This window comes from Hesperophylax consimilis, chromosome 14, assembly GCF_061612785.1.
Source record: "Hesperophylax consimilis isolate HC1 chromosome 14, BYU_Hcon_1.0, whole genome shotgun sequence".
Taxonomy (NCBI): domain Eukaryota; kingdom Metazoa; phylum Arthropoda; class Insecta; order Trichoptera; family Limnephilidae; genus Hesperophylax; species Hesperophylax consimilis.
The window spans coordinates 26,523,718-26,542,116 of NC_142849.1; the positions used below are offsets into that span (position 1 = coordinate 26,523,718).

Below are 18,399 nucleotides of genomic sequence, written 5' to 3' on the forward strand. Positions count from 1 at the left end.
TTTATCAGGAAAAAGTAGGGAATGTGTGGTATTGCCACTGAGAGGTCCATTATGACAAATTTTGATTGGTACATTGTCTAGGAGAAATAGGATTTCGGATTTTCTGTTTGGTCGTCGTGGTTGTAGAACGATTAAAAAGGGTATAGTTAACATACTAAATAATTCATTCTGAACTAAATAATAATGATACTTGACTCTGGAACACGGCTTTGAAATATCATTTTATTGCTGTCGTTTCAAAAAACAAGAACTTGACTTTTTGCAAATGTTCATTACTTAAAAAACTAGCTGTTTCACTAAAATAAACAAGGTGTTTTGCTTAAGTTAGAAAAAAATCGTTGAGTGATTAGGTCTACGTGAAATATTAGAATATTAATGATAAAATATTACATGAAAAAAATATCGGTTTTTGTTTGTTTGTTCAGGTCGTCGGCAAGCGCCATTATTACATAATGCTACGGTACACAATAAAAAATGGCACTTTTCACTTGTCGATAAATGTTGGTGATAGGCCGCCATTTTTTTACTTATTTTCAGTAACGACATTTAATTAGCCAAGTAAGTACCTACTATCAAAAAACTCTTAATGGGATGACATAAAAAAAAGTCTTGCTTATTAAAAAAAAATTAACCCGGGAACCATTTATTGGAAAACCAACACCCCTGCCGTAGGTCACTCCAAGAAGTTCGCTACGTTTGGTGAATTAGCAGGGGTGCTCGGGTTCATGAGGTGAGGTTTGTCTAGGTCCTGGTGGCGGATGGGTTTGCTCACCTACTGCGTGGCAGGTGGTCTTTTGACTCTCCAGCCGGATACTTTCGACCCATTACCTTGCACCGCAGTGGAGGTGATGGATTCATACGTCCGTCATTTCTGGACACTTTGACTCCCAGATTCCTATCCACCCCTCACACCTTTTTCCTTCCCAGAACTTCGTCTCTTTCCTTTCCATAAAAATACCCTCCATACGGCATCACCAAAGATGACATAGACCCTGTTGGAATTTGGAGAGTGGAGCTAATGTAAAAAAATAATAATTCGTAGAAATCTGTCACCCATGATGTAACATCTCAACCTAATTGGGAGCCCAAGTCAGTGGCGTTCTTTGATTTAAACTTGGGTAGGTACAAGATTCGAGTGGCTTTTGACTCTGCGTGCTGCCCGTACTACTTCGCTAGTTGGGGTCGCAATCTAACGACGGTATATTTGCAATTTGCAATTCTGTTGACATGCAAAGCAATCATTAGGATTAGGGGTAACGTAACGTTCGTGCTGGTGCAGTCCACACAACGCACAGCACAATTCATCCCCTACTAACAAATACATAATTAAGCCGCCAAAAGGGCAAAATCAAATGTTTGAAGTCAACTGTGACTATGATAAAATGTGTGTGCCATTCCATTAATGTTCAACTATTGCTTGATATTTGTTCGTACTTGTCTAGCCTTTTCGTCGCACGCCTGCGAGTCAGGACGTACCTTATGAGCTAGACTGATTCTATTGATAGCGAAATGAAAATGGACTCTCGTTTTCATTATTTTGCGCAGTAACTCGATGTAAACAAGTATTCCTGCTTTTGATGCAGAAAAATCAATCATGTTATTGAGTTTCAAACTCTGGCTTTTTTAAGAGAGCAAAAATTTTTTTTTTTTAGTGAACACGTATTATTTTTACAACATTTGAAAACATTAGCAAAATCGTGTACCTTTACACAATTCAGTAGCGCAAACCCACGACAAATCACGGGATTGTTATAAAGCGCTATTGAGTACTAATATTTCATAGAAACATCATCCACCATTATCACGCGAATAGCAGTGCGCGTGAAACGGATTTAGTGGTTTCCGGTCGTTCGGCTTTAGAGCGTTGGAGGTAAAAATTGGACTAATAAAAAAAACTTGTAATTATTTTTTTGTTTCTTGTCTCATCTAATGGGGATATTCTGAATTCTCGTCAAATAAATTCCAATTATATTGAAAATTACAATTAAACAATTTTTTGTTAAAAATATTATACAATAGTTAGGTACTTCATATCACACAAATTCAATTTTGAAACTGAAACTCATTCAAAGCAAAAGTTCTGAAGTTCATTAAACAAAGCAAAACCGAAATTTAAGAAGGACGCACATTGAAAATAAAAGGATTTTAACTGGGTGTATATTGAGCTATGAAACAACAATACACCTGTAATCCATTTTTAACTTCAGATGTGAGCACGACTTTGTAAAATTGTCTTATGTTAACCATGGACTGTCGTGCGTAAATGTCGAAATAATTTGAAATTGTGACGAACTAGCCATTATACCATTTTAGCACAATGGTAAGGGAAGAGCAACCTTTTCCGTCCATCCACTCAACATTAATTGATTGGACTTGCGCTAAGGATTCACCGTTGACAATAATTTATTTCCGTATTTTTGCATCCTCTTTAAAACATATTTCAATCGCAAATTATTATCTTATTTTATTACATTTTCCAAAATACAAGCAAAATTAAAATTTATTTCATTATAATATACTATATGAGCTTCATATTATAAATTTGCCCACATAGAAAGCATTAGAGACTCGGTTTGTCATTGTGAATTCAAACGAAGTTGTGAGTTTGAACTAATAAAAAATATATTGTTATTTGGCAAACGAATAATTCATATTCGGATAAAATAATTCGATTGTACAGGGACATCTTTAAATCAAAAATAGATAGCATATCAAAGAATTTCTTCCACATTGATAAAACCATGTTGAACCAAAAACTTTAACCCTTTACAACAGATTCATCTCGCAAAGTAATTACACCAATTTCGTATCTCCTCTTACAATCTTCACATCCAAACACTCTCCGCATTAAGTAATTTGTCATAGCGGCAATCAGATGTATGTAATGTTTGCACTCACCCCTGGTAATCTGGCATCCATTTGGTAATAAAATAACGATACCAGCTCCGGTCGGGCCTTCAACATTGGGGGTTAGGGCTGAGGCCTAGGGGCGAGGGCCTAGGGCCTAGGGGGTAAGGGCCGAACAGCGCGGGCCCCGAACATTAGCGGTAATTTAGATCAAAGATAAAGTTCGAGTAGTATAATTTACTAAGTAACGATGCAGAAGGTTTATGTTTATGGTTTTGTGAGTTTGGGTGAAATAAAGATGTGGAAGCGGTGAAAATTATGTACGGAGTTTAAAATAAAGTTTTCCGCTATCATATTAACGATTTGTTCGACTGTGTAAAAAAAAGTTATCTACACTTAAATACAGAAATATACAGAGAATTTTCATTGAAAATATGTAATTACTATCGCAGACAGAAATCTTGATTCTTGAAAAATCTGTTCTTTATTTTGAAAAATTAAAATATTGTATTTATTTATTTATTTATTTATTTCACGCCTATTAAGGCTTTTACATACATATATATAAAAAATATTTACGAAATTATACATGAAAATAGTGCAGGAAACGACTATTAAAACAATTGCAGAAAAATAAATATAAAGTCAAAATATCACTCAACTTGATTTGATCTACACAGAATGCAGGCACAACATATAAAAAATCCAAAATATTTTTTTCTATTTCAGTTGACAAAATTATTATATGTTAGTCAAATCAAATTAAATACCTTTATTCAAATATTCCACTACTCGATGAAAAAAAAAACTTCAATAGGGTATGCTTATATATTGAAATTGATGTACTAAATATATCAACAACATCTGAGTATTTGTTTCCTAGCTGTTGAATCCGTCGCATAGGAGTATGATATTGGGACGTTGACATAGAATTGCTACAATAATATGGTAGGTACTGTCTTGAAACCGACCTGCTTGGAGTATGAAAAGAGATTACATATAATAAATCAGGGGTATCAAACATTGAATTAATGATTTTATACAAACAGGTTAAATCGGAAATAATTCTGCGATCAGATAATTTTATTAAATTTAATGAACAAAGTAAGTTATCGTAATTTAGGTTTTCTCTAGGAATGCCCATTTTGAAATTTACATATCTTAAAAATTTATTTTGGATTCTTTCAATCGCATGTGAATGAACCTCATAATTTGGGGACCAAACCGTGGAATTGTATTCTACATGACTCCTTACTAGTGACATATATAATGTTTTTACAGTATTTACATTATTGAAATCACTAGATACCCTTAAAATAAATCCCAACATTTTCAAAGCTTTATTGGTTATTATTTCAATATGCTTGATAAAGTTAAGTTTCGTGTCAAACCAAATACCTATATATTATACCCAAATACCTATGTATTATAGATAGGTACTGTCGCTTTTCTGAATTCTTCACTGAAACTAAATCCAATTTTTAAAATAACACTTAAATTCAAAGCAAATATGTCAACCTGATTTCACACAGGACTAAGAGGATGTGAAAATACTGAAATAAATTATTGATGCTGAGCCGATGGACGGAGAAAAGTACTAAAAAGTATTACGCTAGTTAGTCGCCATTTAAAATTATTTTGACATGCAGTGCATAGTGCATGGTTAACTTTAGACAATTACAAAAAGTCGGTACTCACATCTGAAATTACAATGGATTACAGGCGTATTGTTGTTTTAATAGCTCAATATACAGCCAATTAAAATCCAAGTATTTTCAATGTGGCTTATTCTTTAAACCAAAATCCTCCCTTATCCATTCATTAGGTTTTGTGGAAATTGTAGACCACCGCACAACCCCGCTGACTTCATTGTTTCACCCCCGTAGCGATACTTCACAGTGCCGGCGGTCTGTAAAAAAAACACGTATACCATAGACCCTTAACACTGCTTCCCGTGGGGGAGCGCAGAGCTGGAGGCTTCAAAGGTATTCGAGTAGAGGTTGCTAGTCAAGTTTCTAGAAAGGTCAGAGCTTTGTTTCCAAGAAAATAAAGGACGTAATCCAGGGACCCAAATGCACCACTTTTTACATTCAATAATTTTTATTACATTTTGAAAAACAATCAGGTGTTTATGTTCGAAAAATATACTGGGTCGAACGTAATCTGTATATATAATATTCATAATGCTTTGGTTACTTCGCTGAGTTGTGAGCTATTTATTTAAAAAAAAAACAGTATTTTACTAGCAGTCAAAACATATATATTTTTTATTTTACAAACTTTCCATATGCAGTCATTCGCAGCTGAGAGATTTTTTTTACTTACCATCACCGAGGTGCTACATATCAAATTCTCCACCAGGTCTGATTATCTAGCCATTAATCTTGAATCCCCAGGTCTTCCTATCTTTCTTCAGTTATCTTCTTTAACACAATACTTCCAACTCATCCTTGGTCTGCCACTAGGTTACTTCCACTAGAGTCCTCTCTATTATGATCTCAAAATCGCTCTTATAACAGAAACCTAACACCTGAATTACACCTGCCGAGTGATCGGTACAGTCAGTACTCGCTCTAGTAGCGTAATCATCAAATTTAGAATTTTTGGTAGTGTGTGACGTTTTTGATTGCAAAACTTGTTAACTAAACCCAAGCAAACCATGTTAACTAAACTCAATTAACTGCCTCGCCCATTGTCTCACTTATGTGTGATCACCTCTACTCTCCAATAAGTTGCTCGGCAAGTATAATACAGTCTTTACTGCTAGCCCACCTCAGTTCTGAACATGGAGGGGCAAACCTATATACTACCGACATCTACCGGATAAGTCTATAACCTCAAAGATCTATCTACACTAGATCCATCTATGTATTATAGCTCAAACTAAAACCAAATCCAACGGTCGAAGGAGCCACAATCAACGTAGATTATAGAGTGCTTCATTTACCCTACCAATATATTGTACTAAATCAGTATTTTTCGAGTTTCTTCTTCTTGCTAGCAGCAGCCTAGTGATCATACCGAAGATAACTATAATCTGTAAATTTCCATCGTTTTAAACGCCAGACTGTAGATTTCAGAGTAATTTTTTTATCTTCTGTATTAAAACCAACTTTGAACGTAACAAGAATATTTAATTTCTCACGTACAGGCTTAAAGCTTTAGGGTATGCAAATGGTGAAATTGAGCGAAGTTTGTAAAAGTTCTGATCGTTTTGGGGTGCAGTAGGGTGAGGTAGATATACACCAAGGGTTAAGATAACACACGATCGTCATCTTGAAATTATTCTAAGATAAGGATTAAAGGAGGGGAATGAAAATCGTTTGACGGAAAGTTCTGAGCCGGAGTTAGTCTTATCTTTGACCTTTGATTTTAGAATCCTTGGGGTCAAATTTAAGAAAAGGTTATGTCGCATAATTTTGAATTTTTTTAGCCCAAGTGCATTTAAAACTGCCACTGAAATTTTATTAAGTCTATGGATAAATAGATATTAAGAATAAGATATTAGAATTAAAAAAATAATAATATAAAACTAGAGCGTAGTTTTTTGCTATTTCACTTCAAGATACGTTTAATTGATGTAATTCGTACACATCTTCAACCAACATAGCATGCTATGTATAGCATTTAATTTAAACTTCTGACAGCTTCCGTGGCTGTAGTAGATTAATTTGTGTTATTTCAGAATTTACCTATACACTATAATATATAGTATATTTGCGGCACGTTCCAAAGTGAAAGATACTCTCAGTATCGACTTGGTGTAAGACCACCATACAAAATTGAAACGTTGCTTGAAATGACTTTGGCCATGTTTGGTAACCAGATCTGAATAACGAGGCACTTCTCAACCTTCCACATACTTTCCTTCCCATCCCCACTACCTTCAGCCTCACAAAATACCCCAATTGGTGATGCCATAGTCTCACTGGCTCCAGCCGTTTGGGAGCAGTTGGGACTCCTGTGCGGCTTCACATAAAAAAGAAATTATTGCCAGAAAAGCTTCCCTCTCAAAATAAAAATGATTCATTTGAAAAGAAAGCTTTTATTATTGTCAAACAAAATACCTCAAATTAATCTTTATTGGACAGAAAAACAAAACCTGGAATTTCCATTGTTCTTGTCAAGTTGATTGCAAAAGAGGGGCAACGGGGGCAGCTTGAACAATGAGGTAAGAGGACGCAATAAAAAAATCATTATTACAAGAGGGACACTGGGGTATGACAATGTCAAATGACGTCAAAAGGGTATACTCGTATAATGTCAGGTACAATAGCGCACGTGGCAATGCACTTTACTTTACAAGGGTAAAATGGGGATACCTTGAATATGAAAAGCATATACTGGTATTTAGAATCAGTTATGATTGTTCTTGTTGCGATCGGCGTTTGATATGGTTTATATACGTAATGCGTGTTTCTAAAAAAAAATAGGTAAATTATTACTTTTTTTACAATGTTACGAGAAATAAGTAATAATATTTACATAAGTATAATCATTGATTAGATAATACTTACCCAGACACAAAAGAGCCTTCCATATAGATTCGAATGGAAAACAATGTCGCCGGTGAATTAACACCCTTTGGTTCTAGTCCATTTAGCTCTGTCTCTATTACACTTGCCTAAGTCCTCAGGCTAATTTGTTCGCGTTTTTTAACAAACAGCTATTATCTGTAATAGTCAATTTGCTCGCTTTTCAGAACAGCTCATTTATGGTCTCATGTAAATCGTTGTATCTCCCTTACCCTCACAGTTAAAAATATGAACTAAACTGTGTTAGAAAGAAAAAATACCAAGTCTCATATTCAAACATAGAAGTTAACAACAGAATAACTAAAATATAAACCTCTATGAATCCAAAGAAATGTACGAATTTTTTTATAATTTTTTTTTTAAAGAAATAACAAAAAATGAAGGGTCATTAATGTTTATAATACATTTATCTATTAATATATGTATTTCATTTTCATTAAAAGTAATTTTAGTTCAGTGTTTGGACGAAAAAACGTAAGCTGAGCAATTTTTAAACCTTTTTATATTTGATTAAAAAAAATATATGTTTATTTCTAATAAAAATATTTGAAGCCGTATTTCAAAATAATTTTTAGTTTTCGGATACGCTCAGAAATATTCAATTTATTTGGATTTTACTGAGAAGCGGAAATACACACAAATTCTCCGACTTTCTGACAGCATCTTTAAGAAATGTAACGGTCAATATGCCATAGGCCTGAATGGCTAGAGTAGCCATCTTGCCATCAGCCATTTGCCATCAGGTTTATCGATCTGTTTCTTTCATATTTATTATAATCCCCAGGGGCTCGTCGATAGCTGTTGTGTCTGAATTTGACCATATTTAAGACTTTTATTTTTTTATATAAATACCTCACAGTAACTTTCCCCCAACGTCCCAACTTCCCCCCGTGTCCACATCTGTGGGACTTTTGCATTTCCATATTGGAATATGTCGTGAGGCTGAAAAAAGTGGAAAAGGAAAAGAGGTGTGGGAGAGGAAGGTTGGGAAGTACCTAGCTATTCTAATATGTTCACCAAAAACGTATAAAGCCTTTCCCTGGAAAATTACGATTTTTAATGGTGGACAGAGCGATACTGAGAGTATTTAACACTTTTGAACGTCCAAAAATATTAGAAACGATGTCTCAAAACTCGTAGTACAAGCAGGAAACTGAAGAATCTGCATCGCATTTGGAGTCGATTTTGCGGTGTAACTTTCTTTGATTGGAGCTTTCGTTTTCCAGTAAATCCAGTCCGAAGTTTCTATAATTTCTTCAAAATTTATTCATGCTTACTGAGGTTTGAACCCACGTCTCCTGGATTCGTAGTCGAGGATCGACGAGTTCGTTGGATTAATTCAATTATCTCTTCAATTTTTCTAAACACAAATATTTCCTAGAAGACTAAGATTACACACCCCTCTTGAATCGATCCAGCGCGTCATCTTACAACGTAAACACTTCAAGTAATCAGATATGCTTCTGTTTGTATACCTCCAGATATAAAAAGCCTACAGCCTACCTACAATTCAATCAACAACCTTTCCAGGGTACTTTGTACGCAAGTATCTAGGTAGAGTCTATTTACCTGGCTGATGAAATGAACAGGGTAAGGGCACTTCGCCCTTTCAGGTAATTGCACCAGGAAGCCTGGGTCAATAGACGAAAGAATCCTGGAAAGAAAGCCAGGGAAATGATTCGGTTATAATAAATTCATTAGGAAAATACCAGTGAAATAACCTTGTACACCAGTTTTTTTTACAAATGTCGACTTTCGTTCCGTAATAACTCAATACAGTGACAATTCAACACACCTATAAGTAATATGAAGTAATTATTATTTTTTTGGTAAACTAATGTTTAAGACAAGATTTTTTTTATGCATAGCAAGCACAAAGGGTAACAATTATTTTACAAGCAATAATTATTCGCCTGAAACACTCATCCACATTGAAAAATCTCCTGATAAAAGATACATGACGCCAACGGGACTCGAACCCGTGGTCAGAGCTGTCGACCGGAAATGACACGTCCCGTTGGCGTTATGTATCTTTTATCAGGATATTTTTCAATGTGGATGAGTGTTTCAGGCGAATAATTATTGCTTGTAAAATAATATGAAGTAATTAAAAGCGATGGAAAAAACTAACATGTAAACCTAATCTACGTAATCTATTTAACCTGGTTTTTGTTTCATTACTTCATGACTTTATATCAATTTTTAGAGGTGTATTAAGTTCGAATGTTGGAATTTCGATAATCCACCATGTGTTATGGAGCTTTAAAGTTTCCATCTATCGCTACTAAAAATAAATCAAATATTTTTCTTTTAAAAAGAGTGTTGAAATTCGTGCGAAACCGAGTTGTAAACCTATCGTTGCATGAACATAATTAATTCAAACATTTTTTCTCGGAAATATGTAAACACAGTCAACACTGTTGAATATTTTTTCACTGAAATATGTGTACACAGTCAACACTGTTGAATATTTTTTCACTGAAATATGTGTACACAGTCAACACTGTTGAATATTTTTTCACTGAAATATGTGTACACAGTCAACACTGTTGAATATTTTTTCACTGAAATATGTGTACACAGTCAACACTGTTGAATATTTTTTCACTGAAATATGTGTACACAATCAACACTGTTGACTATTTTTTCACTGAAATATGTGTACATTGTCAACACTGTTGAATATCTTTTCATTGAAATATGTGTATACAGTCAACACTGTTGAATTTTTTGTTCACTGAAATATATGCGCGTATAGTCAACGCTGTTGAATATACTAATTTGGATATACAATATACTAATTTGGAAGAGTGAAATTTCAAATCTAAACGAGCTACATAGAAAATTGTATTTCCTTCTTCAGACATTTACGAAATTACTCAAGAATGTATTTAAATTTATGAAAAACATGGCTTGAGTCCAGTTTCACTTTACCCGGGACCAACAAAGCCCCGGCGGAGGGTAGAACCTCAGTCATCTCTTATCCCCTCGGGCGCTACAGCCTGCGAAGGCTTTACTTCGAGCTAGATTATTTCCTATTTTCAAGAGAGTCTTCATATTCCGCGCTAGAGGAAAATTGTATTTCTTTTGAGAGTCTCACGGAAAGACTTTCGCCTCGGAAATCCGGTTTTCAGGAAAATGGTAAATAAGTTTACGGGGAAAGTGTACTGTTGCTGTTGATGGGATTTAGAATAAGAAAGTGAGATTTTTTTAAATAGACAAGCAATTTTACATAATATTTCACAATACCAAGGTAAATTTATGCGTAGCAAAATAAAATACAAGTTCAAACAAAATAAGTAATTTCAATAAAAATCATTAAAAAATCATTTTCTATGAAACCTTAATCTTAATTTTATGAAAACAGACTTTAAAATAACATCTTAATGGAACGAAAATAGTATTTTTTCTTATTGCAAAATCACTTTGTGGCATCATTTTAAGTTAAATAAAATAAATAACTTTGTAAACAACACTATGTAATCAAACAGGATCGAAATGTTTCAAAACCAATGGTTTATTCGTTAGGATAAACGTTTATTTAAATTTAGAATAATAATTTTTGTTTTGGCCATTATTTATTTATTTATATAAAAATTTAAATGTTCCACAGACATAGGAATTAATAGACGAGAAGATAATGGCGAGGGGTAAAATCAACTGTTGAAGAACGAAGGGAGTGAAGCTGACTGTGATTCGTCAATAAATCAATCTGACAGTAAATAGGCATCTCGCATTATAATATCACCATTTACTTCTTAAAAGTAAAATCTGCTTTTGAATGAATAGACATTTTTACATGGGAGCGCAAATTTCTCGCCACGTTATGAACAAATTTGCGAAGTCCAAATTCGGCAAAAAAATTCGGTTCTATTTTCAGAGTCGAATATTTCGTTTAAGTATTTAGTTAAGACACTTTTATAAATGTTCATAATTTACTTCCCAGCAACCAACCAGCTTTGTGTTTCGCGTCCAGACGTTTCTCGATGTGATAGTAACAACTGATTCATATTATACGATGTGAATATGCTTAAAATAAAGTAAAATAATGCTTATATATGGAATGTAATACGACAATTGGGTTTATTCTCTTTTTCACATCTATTTTTAAAAGTTTTCATAGTACAAGTCAACATTTTGCCGTGTTATTTCGTAAAATGAACCGATGATGCCTCGACCATAGTTCGCGCAAGAATGATGACGTCACGTTTTCAAATTTCACTTGAGGCCATACGCGAGCACAGCCGGCTCCAATGGAACCGGTATGGGGAGTGGGGATAATACGCTTTTAATCACTTAGGGCAGGTCTACTAATATTCATATGTCTATGAAATGTTCTTTTGTTTAAAATCTTAAATTTCCGAAAGTTCTTTAAATCCTTCTTGAAATTTTGAAACAACGTTGCATTCGAATACGAACATACAAAAACATATTTGTATACCTATATAACAAAAATATACCAATCACCTATATTATATAAATGTCACATTTGATAGGTAAGAGCATGCTTTGTTTGAAAACAGTGCCATCTGTCGGACAAGCAAGATACAGCTAGTTTTTTTAATAAATCAACATGTTTCACAACCAAAGGTTTATTCACCAGAATACACTTTGTAGTGAATATTTATTTGTTGATAACTTTTAATAAGTAGTGATTCAGACACAGTTTATTAAATACTATTTTTTTCATTTAATGTAAAGTTTGATGTTTTAATTTAATTTAAAAAAATACAAATTCAGTAAAACATATTTATTATTTACAAACAGATCACTTCAGATAAACACATTTTTATTAAAAAATTTACGACTTTGCACGCAGAGGTATTAGAAAAAACATTGATTTTATATTTACTATTTTAACCTACATTATTAAAAAAATACTTAAAGTATACTTGATACTTGATTAAAGTATACTTTAAGTCTTGTATTTAGGACTGGAAAATTTTAATGACCTTAAAAATCTTACAAAAAAAAAATTCCATTATTTTACAAATTTTATTATTTACAATGTCACGGATTTTGAAGGTGAAATGTTTCCGCCTATCTAAAAAATTAGAATGGTTGTGTTATTATCTCAAAATCTTGCCACGGAGTGAATCTGGGAGTTAATTTGGCCATGCCACTTATTAACGTCAAGAACAACATTATTTCTAAATTTGAATTATATATTTTATTATTTGTTCTATTTTGTTATTTCGCTAGCCTTTGTTAATGTATTGATATTTCGTTAGACAAAGTTATTATTAATTTTAGACAATATGTAAAGTTTTACATTGTACGAAATTTGTATTTATCATCACGGTGCTTGGTATTGGGTACTTTCCAATATTTTTATTTATCTTTACGGTGCCTGGTATCGGATACTTTACCTTATTTTTATCTATCTTTACGTTCTCTGGTATCTGATACTTTACCTTATTTTTATCTTTCTTTACGTTGCCTGGTTTCGGATACTTTACCTTATTTTTATCTATCTTTACGTTGCCTGGTATCGGATACTTTACCTTATTTTTATCTATCTTTACGTTCTCTGGTATCTGATACTTTACCTTATTTTTATCTTTCTTTACGTTGCCTGGTTTCGGATACTTTACCTTATTTTTATCTATCTTTACGTTGCCTGGTATCGGATACTTTACCTTATTTTTATCTATCTTTACGTTGCCTGGTATCGGATACTTTACCTTATTTTTATCTATCTTTACGGTGCCTGGTATTGGGTACTCCAGCATATTTTTTTTATTTGCTTTATTTGAAATTAGTTGGTGGGTTGATTACGCCGAGAGTGAAACCGTTAAATATTTTGAGATTTATATTATAAGTTTATCGTGTTGTGTTCAATATTTTACACATTTTTGGTAATAATTTCTAACAAAGTTGAGTTGTTTGTTGTGCTGTTCTAGGAACTCCGGAGGGCGAGTGCGAACCAATCCTATGCCAACATTATTATTAGGTAGTTCAAATTCCAATTTAAAAATAGTTTTTTTTTTAATCAGTCAGTTTTAAGATAATGTCAAGCATTGTTTTGTTAAAGCATCAAAACATCATTTTACTTCCTTAGCTGGCATTTTATATGAATATTTCTTTCATTTCATAAAAAAGCCCCATAATGACTGAGAATGAAGTAAGATGAATGAATTCTAATGACATGTTTGTTTCTGTCTGTTGTCAGGTTTTCCCGTCCTGTTGGCGTCTGAAGGATTGGTGCCGCACTCGTCCTCGCAGTTTACGATCTCTGATCTCGTACAAAACTAAAAACCGAATCAAATGCTGTCGTACAGAAGTGCAGGAGCAACAAACCATCGGCTCACTTCCGAAAACAAGATTTTAGAAAAGTGATAATATGAATGTGAAGTGATTGGTGTGCAAACAGAGTAACAGTAAAGAATAAATAAAGAATGTTTATTGATTCGTATAAATAACAAGTGTTGATATTTTAAAAACAAAGAAGCTGATAAATAAATCAAATCACGATGGAAGATGCACCGAAGGGATTTTGGGGGAAAGTGGACGCTGCAAATGTACCAATTATTAATTTAGAAGTAAAGGAAGTAAGAGAAATAGTATGGGAAAAGCTACAAACACCGAAATCGCAAAGAAAATTGATCCTTGTGATAGTGTCCATCGCGTTGCTTTTGGACAACATGTTGTACATGGTTATCGTACCAATCATTCCAGATTATCTGAGGTACATCGGAGCATGGGGAGATATGAGTGACATCATTGAATATTTACCCGCAATCAAAGTAGGTAATCAAACCGTCATCCCTACCAAGAGAACCCCTCACTCTCACGAAGGTCAAGACTCTGCCACTGGAGTTTTGTTCGCTTCCAAAGCCATTGTCCAACTGATGGTCAACCCGTTTTCTGGAGCTCTCATTGACAAGATCGGTTATGACATCCCGATGATGATCGGCCTCATCATCATGTTCCTCTCAACATCGGTTTTTGCGTGTGGAAGGAGTTACAGCATGCTATTCTTTGCACGTAGTCTGCAAGGAGTGGGGTCAGCCTTTGCTGATACTGCTGGACTTGCCATGATTGCTGACAGGTTTACCGAAGAGAATGAACGTTCAAAAGCTCTTGGTATTGCGTTGGCTTTCATTAGTTTTGGATGCCTAGTTGCTCCTCCATTTGGTGGTGCACTATATCAATTTGCCGGAAAAGAAGTGCCATTCTTGATACTTGCTCTTGTGTCGTTGTTAGATGGCTTCATGTTGCTTCTTGTGATGAAACCGCTAAAACAACAGATGATCGAAGCCCGAGCGGAAAAACCACCAACAATACCGATTTGGAGGCTACTCATGGATCCTTATATTGCAGTATGTGCTGGAGCTCTGATGATGTCAAACGTAGCTCTTGCTTTTCTAGAACCAACAATTTCATTGTGGATGGAAGACAACTTAACAACTGATAACTGGAAGATTGGTATGATTTGGTTGCCAGCATTCTTCCCCCACGTGTTTGGAGTCATTATTACTGTGAAAATGGCCAGGTTGTATCCTCAACATCAATGGCTCATGGCTGCGGGTGGATTAGCACTCGAAGGGCTTTGCTGCTTTATGATTCCATTTGCAACTTCCTACAAAGCGCTTATGATTCCCATCTGCGGCATTTGTTTCGGAATTGCTCTGATTGATACAGCGTTGCTTCCAACACTTGGCTATCTAGTAGATGTCAGATATGTATCTGTATACGGAAGTATTTACGCTATTGCAGACATATCATATTCATTTGCTTATGCGATTGGTCCCATTATAGCCGGCAACGTTGTAGAAACGATAGGATTCACGGCTCTTAACTTCGGTATCGCATTCAGCAACTTGTTGTACGCTCCCGTTCTGATTTATTTGAAGCATATCTATGATTTCAAACCATTTGAAGACGAGGCTAACATTTTGATGTCTGATCCACCAGACAAAGAGTATCAAACTTATACGTTGCAAGATCAGAAACCAGTCATGAGTGAACTGAAAAACCACCTGGAATACACGAACATGCAAGATGGTGGAATACAAGAAACGAGTGTTGATTCGATGGAGCCAAATGGATATAATCAAAATAAGTCAGCGTATCAGAATCAGCAACAGGGGTACCAGAATCAAGGAGGATACCAGACACAAGGAGGTTATCAACAGCCCCAAGCAGAACAAAACTATCAGCCTGGTTATGTGGAGCAAGGAGGGGCTTACCAGAGACAAGGGGTCCCACCTGCGAGACCTCCACCTCAAAGTGCAAGGCAGTTGCCCCAACAGCCTCCTCAACAGCCACCAGCCCAGGGGGGAGACAGTAATCCATTCAGAAATGCCCCCGCACCACAAGGGGGAGGCGGGGGAGACAGCAACCCTTTCAGACGAGGATTTTAAATTAACACTAAACTGTTTTTGATTTTATTTTGATAGTTTAAAACATGTTTCCCTATTTAAAATGTCACTTTATTCAAGTTATGATTTCAATATGATTAATTAATTATCAATGAAAAAATTTAATATTTCTCAAGTATCTGATAAAATCGTTCGTAAATTCATCAGTTTGTTACGATATTTAAAAATAAACACCCCAATTAGATTCCTATCAAGTCCCACAATTATAGACACGAATTCGCCGTATCCCGTTATATTCAATCGATCCATCAGTGTTGCAAATGCTTGCCAGTATTTTGGGGTGAAGCAATTAATTTCCACCCCTCTGTGAGGTAGAAAGGCATCCCCTGCTTCATTGTTCTAAGGTTTAATGTTTCACTATGTTGTGTATTGTGCGAGAGAATCGTCATTAAACAAAGGGATACCAGTGGAGGGAGAATTTAGAAGTCGATTTGGCAGCAACCGGAACTTGATATGTGGGTGGCAATTTGTGTCGGGTTGAGAGGAAAACAAACGTTGTTTGATAGTTTGAAATGTGATATTCTATACATGACTAAAACAGCAAACTTAGTGAATTATTGATGCTACCTAAAATAAAATTCAATTAAACTAAAATTCTTTTCCCGTTTAACAAACTTTATATTAGTTACAAGAAAGATGATGTATTTGAAAAATTGCATTTCTCGAATTTATGTTAAAAGTGACTGTTGTTTTTTATAAATAATGTATTATGGTTGAGTAACTAAAATATCACGATATTTTATAGAAAATTAAAATTAGTAGTCAAGTTTTTTCGAGATTTTCTGTCTCCGAATTTGTATTGTATGATTTTTTAATGCTTACATTGTAAAAGCTGAAAGCATATGTATAGAAAATTGTAAAAAGTATATGATTGAGGCTTGTCATTTGATTAATATCAATATATTGGATAACAAGAGCTTGATAATATTATTAAGTCCTCTGTGATTTTCATTCACGATTTTGGTTGGAAATGAAGTAGAAATGTATATGATGGGATTGAAAATAGAATAGTCTCTTGAAATTGGCTGGCATTCTAAAATAGAGTTCTGATAACAACCATGAAATGTGGCAAATAGGTATGAAACTGGCAGATGAAAGACGAAAGTGAATGATAGGTAATGCGAAATAACTTAGGCAAATGTGCGTAAAATCAAAAAATAAAAAGTGAATCAACTACGCGAATCAAGTCAAGTAAAAATTATGCTCGGTGAAGGTGAATGAATGAATGTGAATTAATCGAAGAGTGTATTCTATGACAGAACTATATGGCATTAGATCCTTTCACCACTGTGGAAAAGTCGAAAAGTGTTAAAGTGTAATAGGACCAACGACTAGACAAATAATCATCATTTTATTAACTAGATCGTTGGTTCAGAAAACACACGCTTAAAAAAACACTGATGAAGCGATTTGTTATTGAACGACTAGTTTATATTATTTAAGAAATAGATAATATTAATAAATCTTAACAAAATATGAAACCAATCAAAAGACAGAAAATGAAAAAATTAACGGAAGCAACTAGGAATCGAACCCAGGACCTTTGTTTTACAGGGACAATACTCTAACAATTAGTATAAGCTATTGATACATGAATACTCTCCATCTTCTTCTAGACTTCTAGAAAAGTCAATAGGTGTCCCATATAAATAAATTTAAAAAAACGTGTATATTTATCGAAGACACTGTCTAAGTTACAAATATTTTCGGGTTGAATTTATTATCATAAAAAAGATAGCAACTAAAAAATATGAGAATTAGTTCAGAATAATATTAATAATTGGGAATTAATTCATAATATTATTAATAATTGGGAATTAATTCAGTATAATATTAATAATTGGGAATTAATTCAGAATAACATTGATAATTGGGAATTAATTCAGAATAATATTGATAATCGGGAATTGATTCAGAATAATATTCTTAATTGCGACCGTTATCTTTTTTTCTGTGTCTTGATTATATCATATTTTGTTTCGATTTATTAATGATTGATAAAATATTACATTGATGTGTGGAGTATACACATAACCTACAAAATTTAATCCAAAATATTGAATTGACTATTTTTTTTTAATTGTATCTTTGTTTCCATTCTGAAATCGTGTTTGTCATCACCGAGGAAAGTAAATACTTGTAAATTAAAGATTTTATTTAAAGTTTTCTTATAAGTTACTTTATTATAAGGTATTCTACTAACGCTGATGTGATACACAGTTGTTGCAACCAAGGTAAAGATACATATCAAGAATCTTTTGATTCGCCCGTAGCTATTTAAGACTAGTCTAAGATATCTACACATTACTGTACTAGCTGCTTAAGAAATATTTATCAAAATACATTTTACTGTCTTGTACATAGGTGCCTATATATTTATTGAATATATATCTTTAAATTTAGAGCAATTATTATATATGTATCACTTTTCTCTTTGTGTTATGATATTATCATTATATGTATTTATCAGAGATGTTAAAATATATTTTATTTGATTCCAGTGTTCTAAAATTATATAAAAAAATACTCAATTTTTTATAATCAATTCTTAAATAATTCTGTACAAAGTTTTAACCATTATTTATATATGTATGAAGACTGGATATTATATTTTGTTTGTCATCAATGTTTTT

At 33.8% G+C, this 18,399-nt stretch overlaps 1 protein-coding gene across 1 annotated transcript in view; it reads left to right on the top strand.

Annotated features, from left to right (window-relative positions):
* The window catches only part of VAChT (Vesicular acetylcholine transporter), a 49,913-nt gene extending 32,411 nt beyond the window's left edge, over positions 1 to 17,502 (top strand). Inside the window, exon 3 of the mRNA XM_089639339.1 lies at positions 13,555 to 17,502. Coding sequence (XP_089495465.1) covers positions 13,856 to 15,748 — 1,893 coding nt within the window. The 5' untranslated portion in view covers positions 13,555 to 13,855 and the 3' untranslated portion in view covers positions 15,749 to 17,502. The remainder of the gene's footprint in view (positions 1 to 13,554) is intronic.
* Positions 17,503 to 18,399: the final 897 nt, after the last annotated feature.